The sequence below is a fragment of the Equus caballus genome, chromosome 4 (genome assembly GCF_041296265.1).
Source record: "Equus caballus isolate H_3958 breed thoroughbred chromosome 4, TB-T2T, whole genome shotgun sequence".
In the NCBI taxonomy this organism is placed as follows: domain Eukaryota; kingdom Metazoa; phylum Chordata; class Mammalia; order Perissodactyla; family Equidae; genus Equus; species Equus caballus.
This window is the reverse complement of record NC_091687.1, coordinates 112,030,167-112,049,555: the sequence shown is the minus strand read 5'-3', so window position 1 is coordinate 112,049,555 and position 19,389 is coordinate 112,030,167. Positions and strand designations below refer to the sequence as shown.

Sequence of the window (19,389 nt, the reverse complement as noted above, 5' to 3'; positions counted from 1 at the left end):
TAAGACTAGCTTCACAGAAAAGCTAAGATTCTAATTCTCCACACACAATTACATCATGCCATGTGCGCATCGCTCGAGTTGACCATAACCACCACGTAGCAGGGCAATCACAAGAGGTCGCACTTCCCCAGTGGACTCAGCGTGCCATGGTCACACACACTACAGGCCCATGTGGAAGCCCTGGCTTCTGGTCCCATCACCTGGGACTTTCCTAAGATACTACCTGTTTGTGTGTATTTTTTTAACTGTCAAGGAGGTTAGATTAAAAAAATGATTTAGTGAGATTGTCTAAGTGCGTTATTTCTCATTTACCCAAAAGCACATTACTCTTTAACCAGGAATTTCATTAAATGTTGGCTTTTAATAATAAGATCAGAAGTGGATTTTTGAGTCTAATATTCTTGGGGAGAACAGAAAAAAATGTAGGTTACTAAGCACAAATTTGTACACATAAAAAATACTGGCAGATGTACAAAGCTGTTCTACCAAAAGGAGTACACATACTTCAAACTGCCCTAACTGAGAGTATTCTAGGGGCGAGCCCGGTGGCATAGTGGTTGAGTCCGCACACTCCACTTTGGCAGCCCAGGGTTCGCTGGTTTGGATCCTGGGTATGGAGCTACACACTGCTCGCTCATCAAGCCATGCTGTGGCAGCATCCCACATAGAAGAACCAGAAGGTCTCACAGCTAGGATATATAACTACATACTGGGGCTTTGGGGAGAAAAAACAAAACAGAAAGAGAAAGACTGGCAACCAATGTTAGCTCAGGGCCAATTTTCCTCAAAAAAACAACAAAAGAACACTATTCTGTTTATCAGCACTAACTTCTGTTCAGGTCATCAGAGATTAAGTCTAAGGATTTAATACCTGTATCAAAAGAAGGAAATCCTCCTCCAAAAGATGGAAATCCACTGAAGGCAGAGAAAAACGACCCTGTGCCTCGGTTTCTGCTTCCGCGGGGGCCCCTTCGACTACCAAAAAAGTCTTCAAATGGGTCTTCTAAAAACAAAGAAATGCATTTTGTAAAGTCTTTATTCATGTTTATTTTTTCACAGGAGAGCTGCAATAAAGGAAATGGGTTATTGCCTTATATTATTCCATTAGGAACAACACTTCTTACCAAGAAGTTATAATACCATAACTTAACTACAGAGCACACTGAGTGCATCTAACCAGCAGTTTTACTTACTTGTTTAATTCAACTACAGCTAGAAGACACAGGGAAATAAGCAAGCAGACTGTTGACAGAAACACTGTATATACAAATCTAAAGCTCAGGACCATTACCATGCGCTTCCACCTGGAGAGAGCTGTCTCCATGAGCCTGGTAACGAAGTTCGGTTAGACTCTACCCTGCTGCCACCACCTGGAAGGCTAAGATGCTTTCACCCCTCGGTGGCTGTATTCCACGGAGTCTGGCTGCCTTCTTCAATTTAATTCAGAAATAACAAAAATGGATTATTCTAATATTCATTTACAACAGAGAGAGAGAGAATGTTATACCAATGGAGGTAAAATTTAACAGCTGGTGATTCTGGGCTGAGAGGTTTTAGAATTCCTTTTACTTTTCTGTAAGCTCGACATCTCAAAAACAGTTCAGAAAGGATTAGTCAAAATCAAATCTGAATAAATGTTAATTGGCAAAATAAATATTAGTGGTAAAACACAACTTTAATAGAAAATTACTAACACAAACAGGCATCATATTGCCATCAGAAAATTTTACCGAGATTCTATATGCAATTAATCAATGTTAAATATTTTGGGGGGTGGGGGTGGGAATGGGAATTCTGCAAGAGATGAAAACAAGGATGCCTGATGAATGGTAAGGCAGAAATGCATGCAGGGAAAGAAAAAAGCAACCCATGACACAAAAACTAAAGAACTAGTATGGCATGTTTTTAAGACAGGGGAGGCGGCGCAACACAGTGAGTCAACACACCTGAGTAGTGAAACAAAAGAAATGACAGAGTAAATACAAAATAACATGTAACAAGCACTGAAACCAAACAGAAACTGAGATTCACAGCTGCAATTCAGGTTATCACCAACCGTGACCTGAGAAGTGTAGCCCCTCAAGGTGAACTAGGGCAGTCGTCTGAAAGACGTCTGCAAAGACCAGTGCGTCGTTGCCCACAGGACCCTCATGTCATGAATGGCTAGCCAGGCAAGACTCAGGGGCCTTAAGGAAAGCTCAGTATTAATAGGAGCAAGGAAAGAGAAAAGGCGTAAACGTGGCCTCTTAAAGAGAGCTCTATCTAATGCTAAATGCAGGAAAATGGGCCTGAAAAATGAAACATTCAGGAAAACTGCTCACTGATAGCTTCTTAAAAGATAAGAAAGGAGAAAGTGCTAGAGGAGTAGGAAGGAACATGAGCAATCCGAATGCACAGACCTGCTCCACTAGCCCCCAAGCGAGGAGGGCATGTCACAGAGGGTAATAGATAACAACTGCTATTGTTAGCAAGAAGCTAACCCCCAAATTTTACTGATTTCGCAACTTAGTTCCCACAGTAAATGCTTTTAAACCCTTTTAAAAATAATTCTAAGAAACTCATTTCTAAGCTACTTTGTAAACATGCTTACAGACCCTTTATTATAATATTCAAAAGCATGAATAAGAGAAAGAAGTTAATCATAAACTCTACGTAAAGCTAATAACATTTTGTGAATTTCTCCAGAGACTTCATTCTATTCAAATAAAATTCAACCATTTTATTTAGTGGCTTTTTACCTTGTTGCCATGGCCTACCCACCTGCCACACCAGCTGAATTTTATCAATCAGAGCTACAAAATGGTGGCTAATTAACACTCTTGTATGACCGCCCAGGTTAAGAAACAGAAATGCTACAAACAGTTTAAACTCGCTGTGCAGTAATTCTCCCACTCTCCCCTAAGAAATAATCATTCAAGAGAGTTCACACTCCCAGCTTCAGACTTTTGCACCCAGACACGAATCCCTAAACTACGTCGTCGTTCTGCACTCCTGAACTTTATGTACATTGAATCCTAGCGTTTGCGTCCTTCTGCAATGTCCCTTTTATCGCTGCTGTAAAGATTAATTATACTTTCTTTAGGTTCATATGTTAACTAAATCTTTAAACGTTGTTCACAGGCTTTCAAATCCAATTTAAACCAGTGTCCATGTGATGCTACTATTAAACAAGTGGCTTTAGTACGCTTACACCTTAACCTAAACTAAGACTTGCAAAATAATAAAATCACATTTTTTTTCCCTTGCTGAGGAAGATGAGCCCTGAGCTAACATCTTTTGCCAATCCTCCTCTTTTTTTTGCTTGAGGAGGATGGTCACTGAGTTAACATTTGTACCAATCTTCCTCCACTTTATACGTGGGACACCACCACAACCTGGTGGCATAGGTCCACAGCTGGGATCCGAACCCACGAACCCGGGCCATGGAAACGGAGCCCACCAAACTTAACCACTACACCATGAGGCCAGCCCCCTAAAAGCACCCTCTTTAGAAACTACCTCCAAAGTTGGTTTAGAAGTATGTTATGAGAGTAAGACCAGTGCCTTTTCAGTTACATTTTCTTGTTACTTTTTTAAAAATCTCTTTATCTTGTTTATTTTTCCATTGATATTATGTAGCCTAAATATGACTTTCTACAATTCTGGTATTCACTGATTAAAGTCAGAAAAGGTAACCCCGAAATGAAAAGACTCCCTTAACATCAGTCATGGTGACACTAAGAAAAACATTCTTTTTCTTTAAGTCTTAAGTATCACCCTTATAATGAAGTGTGGTAAAAAGTTGCTTCTGTGAGATTAGACAAACCTTTCTTAAGAGCTGCTTATTACTGCCTGTTACTGGTTTCCACCCTTTCAAAAAGCAATTTGGCAGTATGTATCATGAGCTTTTAAAATCTTCAGCCCCCAAACTAAATACAATTTTTAAAAACCTTTCAACTCAGCAACTCTACTTCAGGGAAGTCAGCTCATCTCAAACATGGAATAACTTAGCTGCACTAAGGGAGTTCACAGCCCTATTTATAGTGAAAACTGTAAAGAACCCAGTTTTCCAGTAGAGGAGGAGGTAAATAACCAGCAGCTTGAGTGCAGATTTCCAAGTGGTCACAAAATTTAAGCTTTAGAAAAAGGCAGGAGAGAACACACATGTACACACCACAACACCTAAAACATGTTAACAGTGGCTTTCAATCAGTGCCAGTCGAAGGCTGACCCCTTGCTCCTCTCACCTCATCCATACTGTCCCAATTCTTACACTGAGTATGCACTATGGATTATTTTTGAGGTTAAACAGAATAAATCCTACATTTATATTTTAGAAATAAATTTTAATAACTCATGTTAACATAACCAAATGTGCTACCAAGTACTTTTAACCTTCACTCCCACCAGGTGTACAGCCCAGCCAGAGGAGGAGGTGCTTGCTGCAGGCAAAGGGAACAAGGCACAGGCAGAGGCAGAAGGGAGTCACAAATACCAGCTAAGGACGGCCACGTGCCCTGTTACAGAACGGAGGACTGCCACCTCTGTGGTAGCTCCTCCTCGTTTTGCTATGAATACGTCTGTACACACACATTAGTAAACACTAAGCAAAGGTCTTTGTTGTCTCGCCTCTCATCCCCTTGTCAGGCAACCTAAGACACAGAGAGCGTATCAAGCATCTCCACCTGGAAGATCAAGGAGAACAGTAAACTCAAGGACCTCACCTCCTTTTAGGGGAAACCCTTAGTGCACTTTTGGTTGTATGCAGGATAGTACTTGTCCTGTTAGCCAGAATTATGATCTCGTTCTTGTCTTTACTTGGAGATTAAGCATGGTTTAAGCAGATGATGAGTATGGGTGCCAAGGTGACCAGGGGTGGACTTGTCATGGTTAATTTTATGCATCAACTTGAAGGGACTATGGGGTACCCAGATATTGGTCAAACATTATTCCAGGTGTGTTTCTGAAGGTGTTTTTGGATATGACTAACATTCAGATCAGTAGACTCGAGTAGAGCAGATTGGCCTTCCCAATGTGGGTGGGCCTCATGCAATCAGCTGAAGGGCTGAAGAGAACAAAAGGCTGACCTTCTCCCCAAGAAAGAATTCTCCTGCTTGATGGCTTTTGAACAGGCACACTGGCTCTTCAGCCTGATGCCCTTTGGACTCAAACTGGGACATCAGCTCTGCAGATTTTGAACTTGTCAGTCTCCATAATCAAGTGAGCCAATTCCTCACATGAAATTTCTTCAGATACAGACATAGAAAGTGATATATAGATACAGATCCTGTTGGTTCTGTCTCCCTTGAGACCCCTAACACAGATTTTAGAAAATTAAAAAAAAATGTATATTCTTGATCATTTTACAAGTTATCTTTAAGCAGGTCCTTATGCCTTAACACAACTCTATCCTGAGACAAACATTACGTGAAACAGGCAAGTGTCTGTATTATGCCTTAAGTCTATCATTTCAGAGTTCTAGGCATCTTGTATCAAACACATCTTTAAAATCTCGTAGGATCCTGCTATTCTCTCAGAAATACTAAACCCAGTCCATTAAGGGGTTCATGATATTAGCAAGATACCAATCAACAAAGTAACTATCAAACTTACGAAAAAAATACATGGAACCGAATGGTGTGAAAAAACTGAGCACAAAACACATATAACCAATGTTTACATGCATACATTCATATAAAAAGCCTTATAAAAAAAACAAGCGTGAAAGATGTTTAAAGCCATGCATTTTCTTAAGTTTTACCAAGGGTCAGAACCTGAGAGAAAACCAACAACATAACAATGAAGAGAAACTAATTCAAATCAAATGCTTTAACCACAGATCAAATGAAAGCATAGGAGAAAACTAAGGACGACCATTAAGACAGCTTGTACCCTCCACCCTGAAGCAAACATTTCAGTAAAACAAAACCCAAACAAGGAGGCCTGCATAATGAAATTAAGGCACCAGCTGCTCCTTTCCTCATGGCCTCACACTATTAGTTCCCCCAGATAAACTGAAACAAAAAAGACAACAAAACAATCTAAAAGGGGCCGGCCCCATGGCCGAGCGGTTGGGTTCACGCTCAGCTTCAGCAGCCCAGGGTTTCAATGGTTTGGATCCTGGGCGTGGACATGGTACCACTCATCAGGCCACGGTGAGGCAGCGTCCCACATGCCACAACTAGAAGGACCCACGAGTAAAATATACAACTACGTACTGGGGGGCTTTGGGGAGAAAAAGAAGGAAAAAATCTAAAAAGCATCATGGGCATTTCGAACAAAGGAAAATATTCACTCCACTATAGTTTCAAAGCTAAACTCTACAGCAACCTTTACAAGGGGGAAACACTTGAAATTCAAAAGCCAAGTGGAGCAGGCAGAGACTCTAAGAGATCACCCAGCTAACCCCAATACGACAAAGTAAAATTAAAACACTCCTTTACTACAACCCAAATTTTTACAATGTTTTTTCTTACATATTTGGAAGTTAGAAAAAATATTTGGACAGAATCTGAAATAAACAGAAATGGGGTAAAATTAAAAACACAGCCATAGCACCACACTAGATTGGAACCCTCAGGAGAATGGGTGTTTGGGGCATACTTCACTGCTGAATCAGCACCTGGGATGCTGCCTGGCACTAAACAGTGGGCACGTAGTAAAACATATGCCCAACAAATGAACGTACACCTCTCAAGTTCCCATACAATCATCTTGTCACAAATAAACTTCTAGTTACATCTTAGGTCTGGGTGGAGCACTGTATTTTCTAAGAGTTGCACAAATCTTTCCAAGTCAAGGATCCAAAACACGCACACTGGATCCAAACCGTCCTCTTTCAGACACCATCGGAGGCCTGGTGTCCCATGAGCATCTCTCCTCACAGGGAAATGACTCCCTCACAGAAGGAACCTATGAGGACAACCGTATCTTACCTCGCACCGTGTGCTGTCTCCCTCCTCCACAAATGACACTGTCCTCCTCTCCCCGTGCCTTTACATCTTCTGCTTTCCTCTCCCTCACACTGTGCTGCGCCCATTCGACTTCCATAAACGGACCTTGTCAGTGTTAGGAAGCCGACCACAACATTAACTCCCCTCATCCTGTAACCGCGGCCACAGAACATGTCCAACTTCCAAGTAAGGAAGAGGCTCCCTCGACCACAGGGAGCAAAATTCCGCAAGAAAGTGATGATGGGCACAACCTACATGAGACTCAAGACCCACGTGATGAAAACCAACACAGGGTGAGGTGCTGGCTTCCCCTGCTGGGGAACAAACAGCACACAGAGGGCTCAGCTGCAGAATCTCATTACAAGGTTCCGCGCCTGCTGTGGGGGTGGCCAGAACTGCTGTTCTCATGGCCCAGAAAAACAACTCTCAGAACAAGCTTTTCAAGAACCCCTTTCTCTATCTGGAGGAAGGGTGGCATGGGGGATAAGAGGAACAAATGTCTCGACATCACTAACTACATCCTGAAAAACACCTGAAAAGAAGCTGCAAATCACTAACACAGCATCCACCCCTCCTCACTGCGAGCATAATTTTAAGCGGCAATGAACTATTTTCAAATGCCAGCTCCACATTCCAACAGCAAGAGCTCTCAAATGTGCACAGAACCACACTTCGTTATGTTCTTCAAGAGAATCTCACCAGAGCACTAAATCCCCTCAACGTGACAGAAACGGGCAGAGGCCAGCGGGGTGGCCACACGCACTGCTCCCCTCACTCGTTTCGGACCACGGGCTTTGCAGTCCTTTTAAAAGTTACATGAAAAACGTTGGTAATTTTGGCTACATTAGCTGGAGACCAGTCTAGGCCATGCCCTTCTCCACCTATCCCTTGCCTTCTTTCCTATCACACAAGTGCAGGTGAGCGCGTGAGGCTTTCTCCTGAATTCATCAAGGCACCTTTGTTACAGATGTGCACCGCTGCAGCGCTGTACCGACTGCACGAGCTGTGGGGTTTCCGGTCCATACGTGCGGTTACTCCGAACGGCCAGGGCGCTCTCACTTCTGCATCTATACTCTAACCTTCTAATTTCTCTTAGCATGTCTAACTTTAAAGGTCTCCCCTTCTTTTCCCTTTCAAAATCTGCTGCTTCTCAACTGTACAGACAACTCTGTAAGGAAGACCACATTATAGGTTAAATTGTGCCCCCCTCAACAGATGTTGAATCCCTAACCCCCAGGGCCAGCCGATGTGACCTGGTTTGGGAACAGGGTCTTTGTAGACGATCAAGTTAAGATGAGGTCATCAGGGTGGGCCCTAATCCAGCATCACGAGTGTCACTATAAAACAAAAAGGGGAAACTGACCAAGACAGGCATGCGCAGAGGGGACAGGATGTGAAGACACCTATCCGTCCAGGACCGTGTGAGGCCACCAGAAGCTGGGAGGCTGGAAGGATGCTCCCTCCCAGGGACCAGCCCCGCCCACATGCTGACCTCAGAATTGCAGCCTCAGAACTGGGAGAGGGTCCCTCTGTAATTTAGGCCACCCAGTCTGTGGCACTTCATTACAGCAGCCCCAGGACACTACTGCAGGCCCAAATCCCGCTTCCAGGGCCTCAAGCACTGGCTTCAAAGGGAGAGAGAACCTGTGCGACAGCTGGTCTGCAGCTCCCAGGGCCCCCACCCTTCTTGTTTCTTCAGGTATCTCCAAGATGGCTACAGGAATCTGACCAAGGACAGTCTCAAGGCACTAGTAGCAGAAATTTTTTATTCCAGATAGACTTTAAGTAAGTTAGCCTCCTCACAAGAAAGAGAGGGGCAGGTCCTTCAGAGTTACTGTTGCCCAAGCAGCGCCTCAAGCTCTGGGCCGCTGTCCTCGCTCAGCAGCTCCTCGCACTCCTCGCTGAGCTCCTCCGCGTCCCCCGGGCTCGCCTCGTCCTCACTGGAGACAAACTCCAATTCCTCACTCAGAAGCTCGCCCCGGCCCCGGCTACAGCCTTCACTCGCCTCATCTTCACTAAAGACATCAAGCTCCTCGCTGGATATCACATCCAAAACCTCACTGTTCTCTTCACTCTGGGTGTCTTCCACCGTCTCCTCAAAACAGGGCTGGTCTAGCTCTTCACTAGGCTCCAACTCCTCACTCGCCACCTCCTCGAACCCTGGGGGAGCAAAATCACTGACTCACTACATTACGTTTAACCCGGGCTCAGACAATTAGCCATCTACTCTCCTCAAGAGGATTATACTTCCCTCCAGAAGCCTGCTCTCCCTGGGTCTCCATGCCATAAAACTTCTCTATTGCTACCTCAATTTTTTCATTCACTAAGCTTACACAATTGATTGTGAAGGGAAAATATGCTTTAAAAAAACAAGTTTTCTGGAAACGATTTCAGGTTTTAAAGTTTGGTTTTGGCTTTCCAACGTGAGAATACAAGTAAGCAAAAATGTCAAGTCATACCCAGACAATTCTTCCAAAGAATATTTCCTGCTATGACTCTAATGATCAAAACGGACTGATCTTCGTCACTTTTCTATCTTAGAACATCATTTCACAGAGCAATGGTATCCTATAAGAATAAACAAATGAACAGATGATCCTAATTCAAATTAATGAAATCCCTCGTTGTTAATTTTTCCAATTAATGTTCTGACAAGGGCTCCTTTTCGGGTATGCCATATTTGGGGGAAATTTAAACAAAGTCAGCTGGCATCAGGAGTTTCGCCTGCACCGCTCCATTTCCGAGCCAGTGTTCAGTGCTGGTTTTAGCACCAGCCTCAACTACCTCTCCTGGGAGGCCGTCCACTGGCAAGGAGGAGTCAACATCAGCAAGACGCCAGGCCCAAGTCCTCTCTGTCACAATGTGACAATTCTCACAGCTTGGTCCTCGAGCACAGAACTGCTGACAGTCTGTCCAACAGCTTTCACACCTCAACTCTTCCCACAGCTCACTGGTTCCCTAGGTTCCTCCTCTTTCATGTGGGGAGTCTGAAGTCAGACACGGGACTTTATATTCTCATAAATGCAAAGTGCAGCTCAGCACGTCTTCTAACAGATTCTGAACTAGTTTTTTGGAAGCCAGAACAGGAGAGGTAAAAAACAGCTGATCATGTGAAAAATTAGAATAAAAAATGTGTCACCATAAATGGACCTAACAGGGTTGAGTAAACAGGATTTGGATGCTGATAAACATCAACTAAATCACTGCCAAAGCAGCAGTCCCCCAGCCCTGCGTTCACGCCCATCTACACTCCACATACCGCCAGCAGGCTGCACCGTGACTTCATACATGTAGTAGCCGTGGAGCAGCTTCTTCTCCTGCGTGTAAACCCTGAGAGCCTGAAAATGGAAGTCACCCACAACACCTACGAGAATGGATGGAAGAAGCATCACTGCCACACTAATCACGGGAAACACAGGGGACACGCCTACAGTTAAAGTGTGACATGACATCTCAGTGTCTAAAACAGGGGGCCCAGGAAGCAGGAATTACAGCAAGACTACTTACCTGACAAGCTGGACTCTGAGCCCAGCAGAGGAAACCTCCACCAAAATGAGCCTATGTTCACAATCTATAACCGTTTCAGGTGAAGTACACATGCACATAAAGATTTCTTTCTATACACAAATCTCACAATTTAGAAGACATAAAAGTCAGCAGGTTTAAACAGCTTATAATGGGTAAAAACTATATGTTACTTGTGAGCTCACATCTGATTATACTCTATACATTCTTTACTCTAGAAAGAACTGCTCAAGGAAAATCTTTTTTTTTTTTCTTTTTGAGGAAGATTAGCCCTGAGCTAACATCTGCTGTCAATCCTCCTCTTTTTGCTGAGGAAGACTGGCCCTGAGCTAACATCCGTGCCCATCTTCCTCTACTTTATATGTGGGATGCCTACCACAGCATGGCGTGCCAAGTGGTACCATGTCCATACCAGGGATCCAAACCAGCAAACGCCGGGCCGCTGAAGCGGAATGTGCACACTTAACCGCTGCGCCACTGAGCAGGCCCCAAGAAAAATCATTTTTAACGAGGAACCTTGGCCAATCAGATTTTTTTTTCCCCAAGGAAAACAAAATCTGGCTACAATTCAATCACTAAGGGATTCTTCCTTTTTACTCTAAAAAAAAATCACCTAAGACATAAAGCAAGTTTAAGATGCTTGGCCTCAGGCTCAGAAAGGTGGGTCTGCTCTGCCCTTCTCTGCCACCCCGACCCCTTGTGTACCCTAGAACCGAAGTCCTGGGTGGCAGAAAACCGGACCTTCCTCCTCACTTGGCCACCAGGAGGTTCATGCCATCCAAACACAACATTCCACCCAACACTGCCCTGCTCCCCGAAAACACACATCTGGAGTTTGCTACAGGGTGTAATGAGACAAAGGTAATTTTAAGACACAAATCATCATTAAGTTCTTCCTGTTTTTCTTACAATATGATTTATTCCCTAAATGAACGCCAATTAATAAAAGCTAAGTATGATTACATTTCATATCACATTTATAGGGAGCCTTCCCCAATACACACGTTTACATTCACAGTAGCAGTAATTAAAGCAAAAAAGACCACGTACAGTCTTCCCTCCCCACCCCAAGTTGAACATTCCCCTGCTTAGCTTTCACTGTTATATTTGCTTATGAAAAAGCTAACATACGTCAGCTGTCCTTCTCTTCCTCAGAAAGCTACCTTCTTAAAAAGGCCTCCCATAGTAAAAAAAAAAAAGAAAAATAAGGAAAATCTCTGTGGACCTCCATCTGAAATAAACTGAAGTGCTGCACCTTCAGTTTAAAAGGCCCAATGCCTACCAGACATGGTAGTGACTTCTTCCTCATGCCTATGATGGGCAGGGGTCCACTGGTTTCCCCCATGTTATCTGTAGACAGAAGTGCTCTTCTTGTTCCCCTCCCACGGGGCTGCATGTGGTGTTCGGGCTCTTCCACAGGCTCCAGGCAATGAAGGGGAGTCCACACAGGATGTGTTTCCCCTCAAGGAGCCAAAAGACAAAAGGGCTACAGCAGCAGTGAAGCCCAACCCCCATGTTGCCCAGCACACCGGACAGTTCCCGCACTGGAGAGGACGCTCTAACAACAGTCCGACACTGCCCGGGCCCAAGACACACAGAAAACCTAACATTAGGCATCAGGACTTCTCTCATGGTCAAACAGCAGCTAGAACACCACGGTTACTCTGGGGACAAGAATACTAGTGCTGCCGTGCTCTACACGTGAACTTTCCTCCCAGAAACTGTCAACTCAGTAGTCGTAATATACCACAATTAGAAAGACAAAAAGACATTTATAAATCAAATGTCTTCCGAACAGTATGTATGCACTATGATGCTTGGTGTTTTTAATCAGAAAATTACACAGCAAATTCACATACAATTCGGTGTTCAACAGGAAACAGCATTTCTGAGCCCCGAGCATCCCAGTCCCTATCACTGTCTGAGATAGCAAAGGAAGGTAATTAGGGCCACACCGAGTGAAGGGAATGAATCCATTAAAATCTTTATTATTTTAAAGTGCAAGGTATAAATTCAGAAAAATCTTCAAAAAGGAGGAGAAAGGATTTTACAACCCCTACGCTGCTTAAACACAAAGTTGAAGGACAAGATACAACGGTAACACCAGTAATTACACAGCAGAGGCACTGTCAGTCTTTGTGCGAGTCAGGGACACACCCAGTAAACGAGGGTCCAGACAACAAACTTACCAAAGAATTCGAATGAAAACGGGTCCCTTCCACCAAAAAATTCCCTGAAGACGTCATCTGGGTTACGGAATGTGAAGCCAAACTCAAACGGACTGTCAAAGTGACTTCCACCTACACAAAGACAGCAGAGCTTTTAGTTTATGAACTCTTGTGTTGAGTAGCCAACAATTATTTGTCTACAGAATATTACATAAACCCTGACCTAAAAAAAGAAAATATTTCGTAAACCTGAGGCCCTAAAATTCAAAACATTGGCCCTGCCTTGACTGAAACCATCTGTGCGTGGAGTTGATAAAAATGTGCCCAGATTACAGCAGTCCTAACTTCACAACATCATCGCACCTTAGCACTACCTCACCGTCTCTAAATTTCTAACAGGCACATTCATATTACGCACCACTTTTATTCTTTGTTATGAAACTTCATGTGAACCAAGCATATAAACATTTACTCATCCGAGCTGTCCACGGGGGCTTTGGAGCATTAGTTTCCAAATGCCCACCATGGAAGCCGGCAGGATGACAGACCACTACAGGGACTTTTCATCAAAAGTACACCTATCTAGGCCTCATCACCAGAGGCAGTTATTTCAGTTTTTCAGTAAAATCGTTTTTTAAACCCTAAGGATATTTTGACATAACATCAGGTACCTATCTGGGGGCACAAACTCACAACATGATATTACAGTAAGGTTCTAAATTATTTCTTACCTACAAAAAGTACACCAACATACACTTTCCAGTCTAACAAAAGATTTCTAACAGGCTTTTTAAATGCTATTGATCTCCTTCCTCCCCCCAGTTCAGCCCACTTTCTGGGCTGAATCTGTTACCTACTGAAAACATCTCTGTCCCAGAGAAGTGAGAGATTCAACCCTCCTCAAGACCACCTCAAGATGTCCTCTGCTCATCACCACAAGGCAAGGAGACAAATAAACATTTACATACCTCCACCTCCACCGTTTAATCCTTCTTTGCCGTACTTGTCATAGAGGTCCCGTTTTTTAGCTATAAATTTAAAAAGAAAAGTCAGTAAAGACCAAATTCTTTTCCCCTCAAAATTGAGAAGTATTTCCAAATTGCAAATTAAAAAACCAAGCAGTTTTCAATTTTTCACAGTTAGTTTTAAGGAGTTAAGCCTCGCTTACTTTAAAGGAAAAGGAGGAAGAGGGAAAAATCTCTCCTTAAAAGCAACTCGGAACAATTTAAGTATTATGAAGTTTAAGGCATGATTATAAATATTAGAATATATGTGTCCCTCGACTGCCTGGAGCCCAGGCAAACCACATTAAACCACAGTACGAAGTTATAAAATTTCCCCACCCCTGGAAGAGTCCCTTCTTGCTGTGAAGTCCAACTGGGGGACGAGATGCATGGCAAAGACAGAGGACAGGGCCTCAGCGAGGATGGAAAGCAGACGCACTGAACGCCAGAAGAGCCAGCCCTGCCCTACAGTCTCATCCCCCCGTCAGGCAACGTCCCACCAGCGTGGGGGACGTGCTACTGTCCTTTGTCATCTTAGGATCTACATTCTAGAATAAAAAGAACCACAATATAGCACTGCTGAGACAGACAGGTTCTTTTGATACAACATCATGTGTGTTCCCCCAAAATCTCATGTTCTACAAAATCATGCAGTAAAATAACAAGAGGTTATGAGGAAAAGAGATGTAAAAGCAAACCAATTATAGGCAGGTTTTGGGAACCAGAGACTTAATAGGAACAGTAACCACACTTGTGACAGTGACTCTCAACAGCCCAGCTGAGGCTGGAGGCTGCATAAGGGAACATGAAAAATACATGCTCCCTCAAGAAAAAGGGACAACAGCATTTTTATGGGAATTTAGAAGTTCTCTTTCTGTCAAATATGAAGTTTGAGTTTAGCTCCAGACTTGTCTATCTCAAGTTCCTGGTCTATGAAATCCACAAATCTAGGCGTGCTGGATCAGCACAAACAAGACACTGAGGTCCCGTGGTATGTGATGTCAGTCCAGCTCAAAACCCTGTCAGTTTAGGACGCAGTGATAAAATCAAAAACATCTTTCACTAGTGACCCTGCCGTGTGTGGATACACTCCCCGGGGTCGGTTAATCAGTCTCCAGCCTTTTCAATGCCTCTGCCTTGACTCATACCAGGTCAGCCAGCACTGCTTCCTGGCAAGACAGTGTCAGCAGATTTCCAGCTCCACACTCTTCTCCCTATCCCAGGACCCATACCTTCAGGAAAAACCGACTGACTGTATGTATCTGGCTAACAGCTAACCTTTCACATAATTCATGAAACTAGGCTATGGATCTGACTTTGAATAACACTGAATACCTATACTCTAGACCTGGGGTGGGAAAACACACCGAGAAGCTCTTAAGTCTAAATCTCAGCTGTATGCTCAATTACTTATTTCCTGAAACTAAGGAAGTCCTTTCAAGTAGTAAAAATCAATACCTACATATGTTTAAGTGTGTTAAACATAAGTAAAAATCAGTAAGTATGTTTAAGAAGGGCAATGGGAATGAGAGGTCATTACCCCAAGAAAAGGGGCTGCCACCACCACCATGCGGTCACCCAGACAGATGCCTATCTGACTCTCCTGTCAGTTCTGAGACGAGGGTGTCAGTACTGTTTCACAACAGCCATTCTAGAAGTCACTAGAAACTGGGGTGCTCCACAGCACTCACAGCTAACTGCCAGGAAGGAACATGAAAGTCCAATCTTCACAAGGAAAGTAAGAAACTTTGTTTCCAGCACCCCAAAGCTGAGCCAGCCACACCCATGCTCTGCCAGCCAGCCCTGGGGAGGGCCCTGACCCCCACCGAGCATTACTCACCATCTGATAACACCTCATACGCTTCAGCTACTTGTTTAAATTTTCTCTCTGCTTCTTCTTTATTCTCAGGATTTTTATCTGGATGCCACTTCAGTGCCAGTTTCCGATATCTTGAAAAGAGTAAAATGGTCTTGATCACATCCAAAGCCCAAAATCCAATGGCCTTTGAATCATCACTAAGCAAGAAAGAGGCTTCAGAGCTGCAAACTAGTGCGATTAGTATCAGTTTCAACTGTAAATCTCCCTTTCCCCAAGAATGAAGCAATTTCTAAAATCCAGATAGCAGAATACAAGACAACCTCCAGACAAAGAAAAATGTTACAATGTTTAAGGACCAAAGTGTGCACAGTGTGAACTCACTGTGATAAGGCTGAGAACGGACTATACGCAGGCCGCCTTGGTAACTGTGCAGAAAGGATTCAACATGACTGCCCTCATCCTTATGTCCACATGGCCCCACCTGCCCATTACTTCACACATCAGTGTGGCGAAGGTGGGCCATGGACCACAGCAGTCAAGTATCCCAGCATCTTTCACAAAGCATCCCCTATTCCAGATTCAAGATTCAGTTAAAGATTCTGTGACCAAGGTTTCAATTAGCCTAACAATCACATGCTTTTTAAATACCAAAAAATCCTTTCTTCTAAGTAGCTAAACGTAAGATGCATACATTTAAGGAGGAGGACAGTACAAGGGGAGGGGGTGTGCCCCTCAAAATCTAAGACTAGAATAAGAACTTGACAGTCCTTTTAACATGTGGCAAGTTATTCACGTAAGGCTGCTGAGGTTCAATTTAATTTCACCATTTCAATCAAAAACCTTGATTTATCAAAATCTGATTAAAGCTGAACTCTATAATGCTGAAACGGTACTTTCTTCTTATATCGCTGTGGACCTAAACATGCAGTGGCAGACCAAAAGCCCTGTAGTGCTACAAACCCTCCATAAAAAATGACACACCACATCAAAGACTAACGAGAAACAACAACTGGTTTGCACTAGTCTTGTGCCACATGACGATGTTCTGATCAACAATGGACGGCATATACCACAGTGGTCCCATAAGATTAGTTCCAATCCAGCCTAGGTGTGTAGTAGGCTATACCATGTAGGTTTGTGTAAGTACTGTAGGAAAGGAAGAAATGTTCCTCTGCCTTTCTAGGTTCTTCCGGCTGGTCTACGAATTCAACTGACATGAGACAGATTAACAGGAGAAAAACAAACAAAAGTTTAATAACATGTATAAAGAGGAGAAACCCAGGAAAACCGAGTAACTCCTCAAAACGGCCACAGCCTTCACCTCAAATACCATCCTCAGCTAAAGACAAAAGAAGATGTTGGGTGGGGAGGGTCAGGGACTTCGAAGGGAAGGAAGGAATTCACAGGTAGGTGAAAAGGAGCACACATTCAGAAAACTGCTTGGCCACACAGAAACAGAAGAACACAGAGAGAAGCCAACAAACAGGCTTTTCTAGGCGCCTCTCTGTCTACCACCTGGTTTAAGTGATGCTAAGGTGACAGCTCACTTCCTGAGACAGGTGTTTTAATCTGAATTCTTTTACGCTTCTAAGGAAGAAGTAACTGAGTCTGTTTCTTACAAATCACCAGCCTAAAACAAAACAATCCTCATGTTAAAGAGTCACATTTCGGGGTGGCAAATTTTGTTTCCCTTCTGTATACTCTTGCTGTTCACACAACGACAAAATCACCTAATGACACACTTATCAGAACACATACCCCTCATAAAGTGATGCGTGACTGTAGGATGCTCATGTGAAAACAAAGAAACGGGTGAGAATCCAGGAAAAGTTAACTGTATATGCCTGTGAAAGACTACTAAAATTTTTTATATTCAAAGCATAATATAACAGTAAAATACACTAAGTGTAAGGAGCCTAGAATGTCTTTCAGTGTTGACCCTCAGACTACAGTTTGGCTTTACACCCTAGTACATTAGCAACGTGGAGGGAAGGGAATCACTCAGATGGCCTGTGATGCAAACACAGTAAGACTGTAGGTTTCTCAGAAATGGGGAGGGAGGTGACAGCCACACACTGTTAGTCTTCAAACAAAAGTTTTTCTGGTTGCACATGAACAAAGCCTGGAGTCCACAAGATGGACTGTTGTAGGAACATGCACCACCCACAGCTGCCATTTTACTCATTAAAAACCAACAGGGCTGGGGCCGGCCCAGTGGTGCAGCAGTTAAGTTCGCACGTTCCGCTTTGGCGGCCTGAGGTTCACCAGTTCGGATCCCGGGTGCGGACATGGCACCACTTGGCAAGCCAGGCTGTGGTAGGTGTCCCACATATAAAGGAGAGGAAGATGGGCACGGATGTTAGGTCAGGGCCAGTCTTCCTCGGCAAAAAGAGGAGGATTGGAGGCAGATGTTAGCTCAGGGCTAATCTTCCTCAAAAAAAAAAAAAGGCTGAATCTGGTCTGACTCAATATTTATTCAACCACACACTCAGTAGGAAAATCTTGTTCCTTTATAAGGTGATAACACTTTCTAAATTCACACTTCAAAGTCATCCTGGAGATAAGTGCTCAACCATGTTCCCACAAGTAACTAAAGCCAGTCTACTTTCTAATTGTGTCTAGCGTAACGAAGGCATGTTTTTCCATCAGGTAATAGAAGTACTGTGCACATATTATGTTTGTTCAAGAACAGTACAGTGTTTCCAACTGCACCAAGCAATTACGGGCTGTGAACTGTGACCGGGTGTGAGGAATCCCACAGCCCACTGGTGACAGCTCTGAGCACTTCCTCTGAGGCACTTTCTCGGCCTGCCTGCTCTCACCTGAACGGGCTGCTCCTACTCAGTTTCTTGGCCAAGATCTGACACAGGGATGTTCTGCAAGTAGCTTCAGTTATGCCCAACATAGCAGTCAACCTGCTATGTTGTTTGGCACTTTTAAATGAATTATTTGGTTCAACAATCCTTAATTTCCATCTGCAGACCTACTAAGTCTAGTAGCATAGGCTTCATTATGCATTAATCAAAAAGTTGGTTCCTACAACACAAACTGAAACCTAACTTCCAATCGTTCCAGGTTTACTTAGTCTGACTATGCTAAAAATCTATCAAACCTATTTAATGACATTTTTTGCTATACGTTAATGTCAAATGAATCAAGTAGATCCAGTTCACCTTGAGAGCCACCCATGACCTAAGACCGACACCTCACATGGGTCAGGCCCTGGTCACAAGGTGCAAGTAGGACAGACTTCAACGTGGGCCAGAATGGGTTCTAATAGTGCAAGCTGCGACCGTACAATGGGGATTTTCAAGCAACCATACCAAGAATGTTATGGCACCATACTCTAAGAATGCCATGTCAACTCCATTTCAAAGCCCAACGTCAAAGTTCTTTGGGATTATCTCACATCCTCAGTAAGTTTTTGATCTACTTCAGCAGAAATGGAATCCATTGTCCCAAGGCAAAGTAACAGAGGAAACCAGGTGACCTTCTCATTCCCAAATGATAAGTTATGGGCTGGGCCCAGGTCTGAGAAAGCAAAAGCTAATTTGTTACCTGCTCTGTTTAAAGCTAAAATTAAACTGCAGCATTCAAAGACTGTTATACTACATTAAACACTATTTTAATAGGCAATAATATATAAAGTTATACTACTCAATTGTCAGTGTTCAACTGCACAGATTTATTATTTCAGAAATACAATTACTTACGCCTTTTTAATATCCTCGGCTGAGGCATGTCTCTGCACGCCTAGAACTTCATAGTAATCCACCATGTTTTAACAGGCTGTTGGAACAAGTCCTGCAAATAGAAATCCGTGGTCAATTACAAGACTGCCAAGGTTGAGCTCCTCATGGGGGTGGGAACAGAGCAGGAGAGGGAGGGAGGCAGTCACCTCACCCCAGCACTAACCACTGCCTGTCGGGCTGGGGCCTTGT

General features: G+C 43.5%; 1 protein-coding gene across 6 annotated transcripts in view; it reads right to left on the bottom strand.

The window, feature by feature from the left end:
* Positions 1-19,389, bottom strand: part of DNAJB6 (DnaJ heat shock protein family (Hsp40) member B6) — a 90,211-nt gene that overhangs the window by 47,186 nt on the left and 23,636 nt on the right. For 4 of the 6 annotated variants that reach the window (XM_023640120.2, XM_023640118.2, XM_070266122.1 and 1 more), the window contains exons 2-6: positions 19,162-19,252; positions 15,470-15,579; positions 13,594-13,653; positions 12,647-12,757; positions 872-1,003 (exon numbers count right to left, since the gene is read on the bottom strand). In XM_023640120.2, coding sequence (XP_023495888.2) covers positions 872-1,003; positions 12,647-12,757; positions 13,594-13,653; positions 15,470-15,579; positions 19,162-19,226 — 478 coding nt within the window. In that variant the 5' untranslated portion in view covers positions 19,227-19,252. Of the gene's footprint in view, positions 1-871; positions 1,004-3,592; positions 9,093-10,191; positions 10,297-12,646; positions 12,758-13,593; positions 13,654-15,469; positions 15,580-19,161; positions 19,253-19,389 lie in introns of those variants that run through there. The other 2 variants (XM_023640121.2, XM_070266123.1) reach the window with 1 other exon arrangement.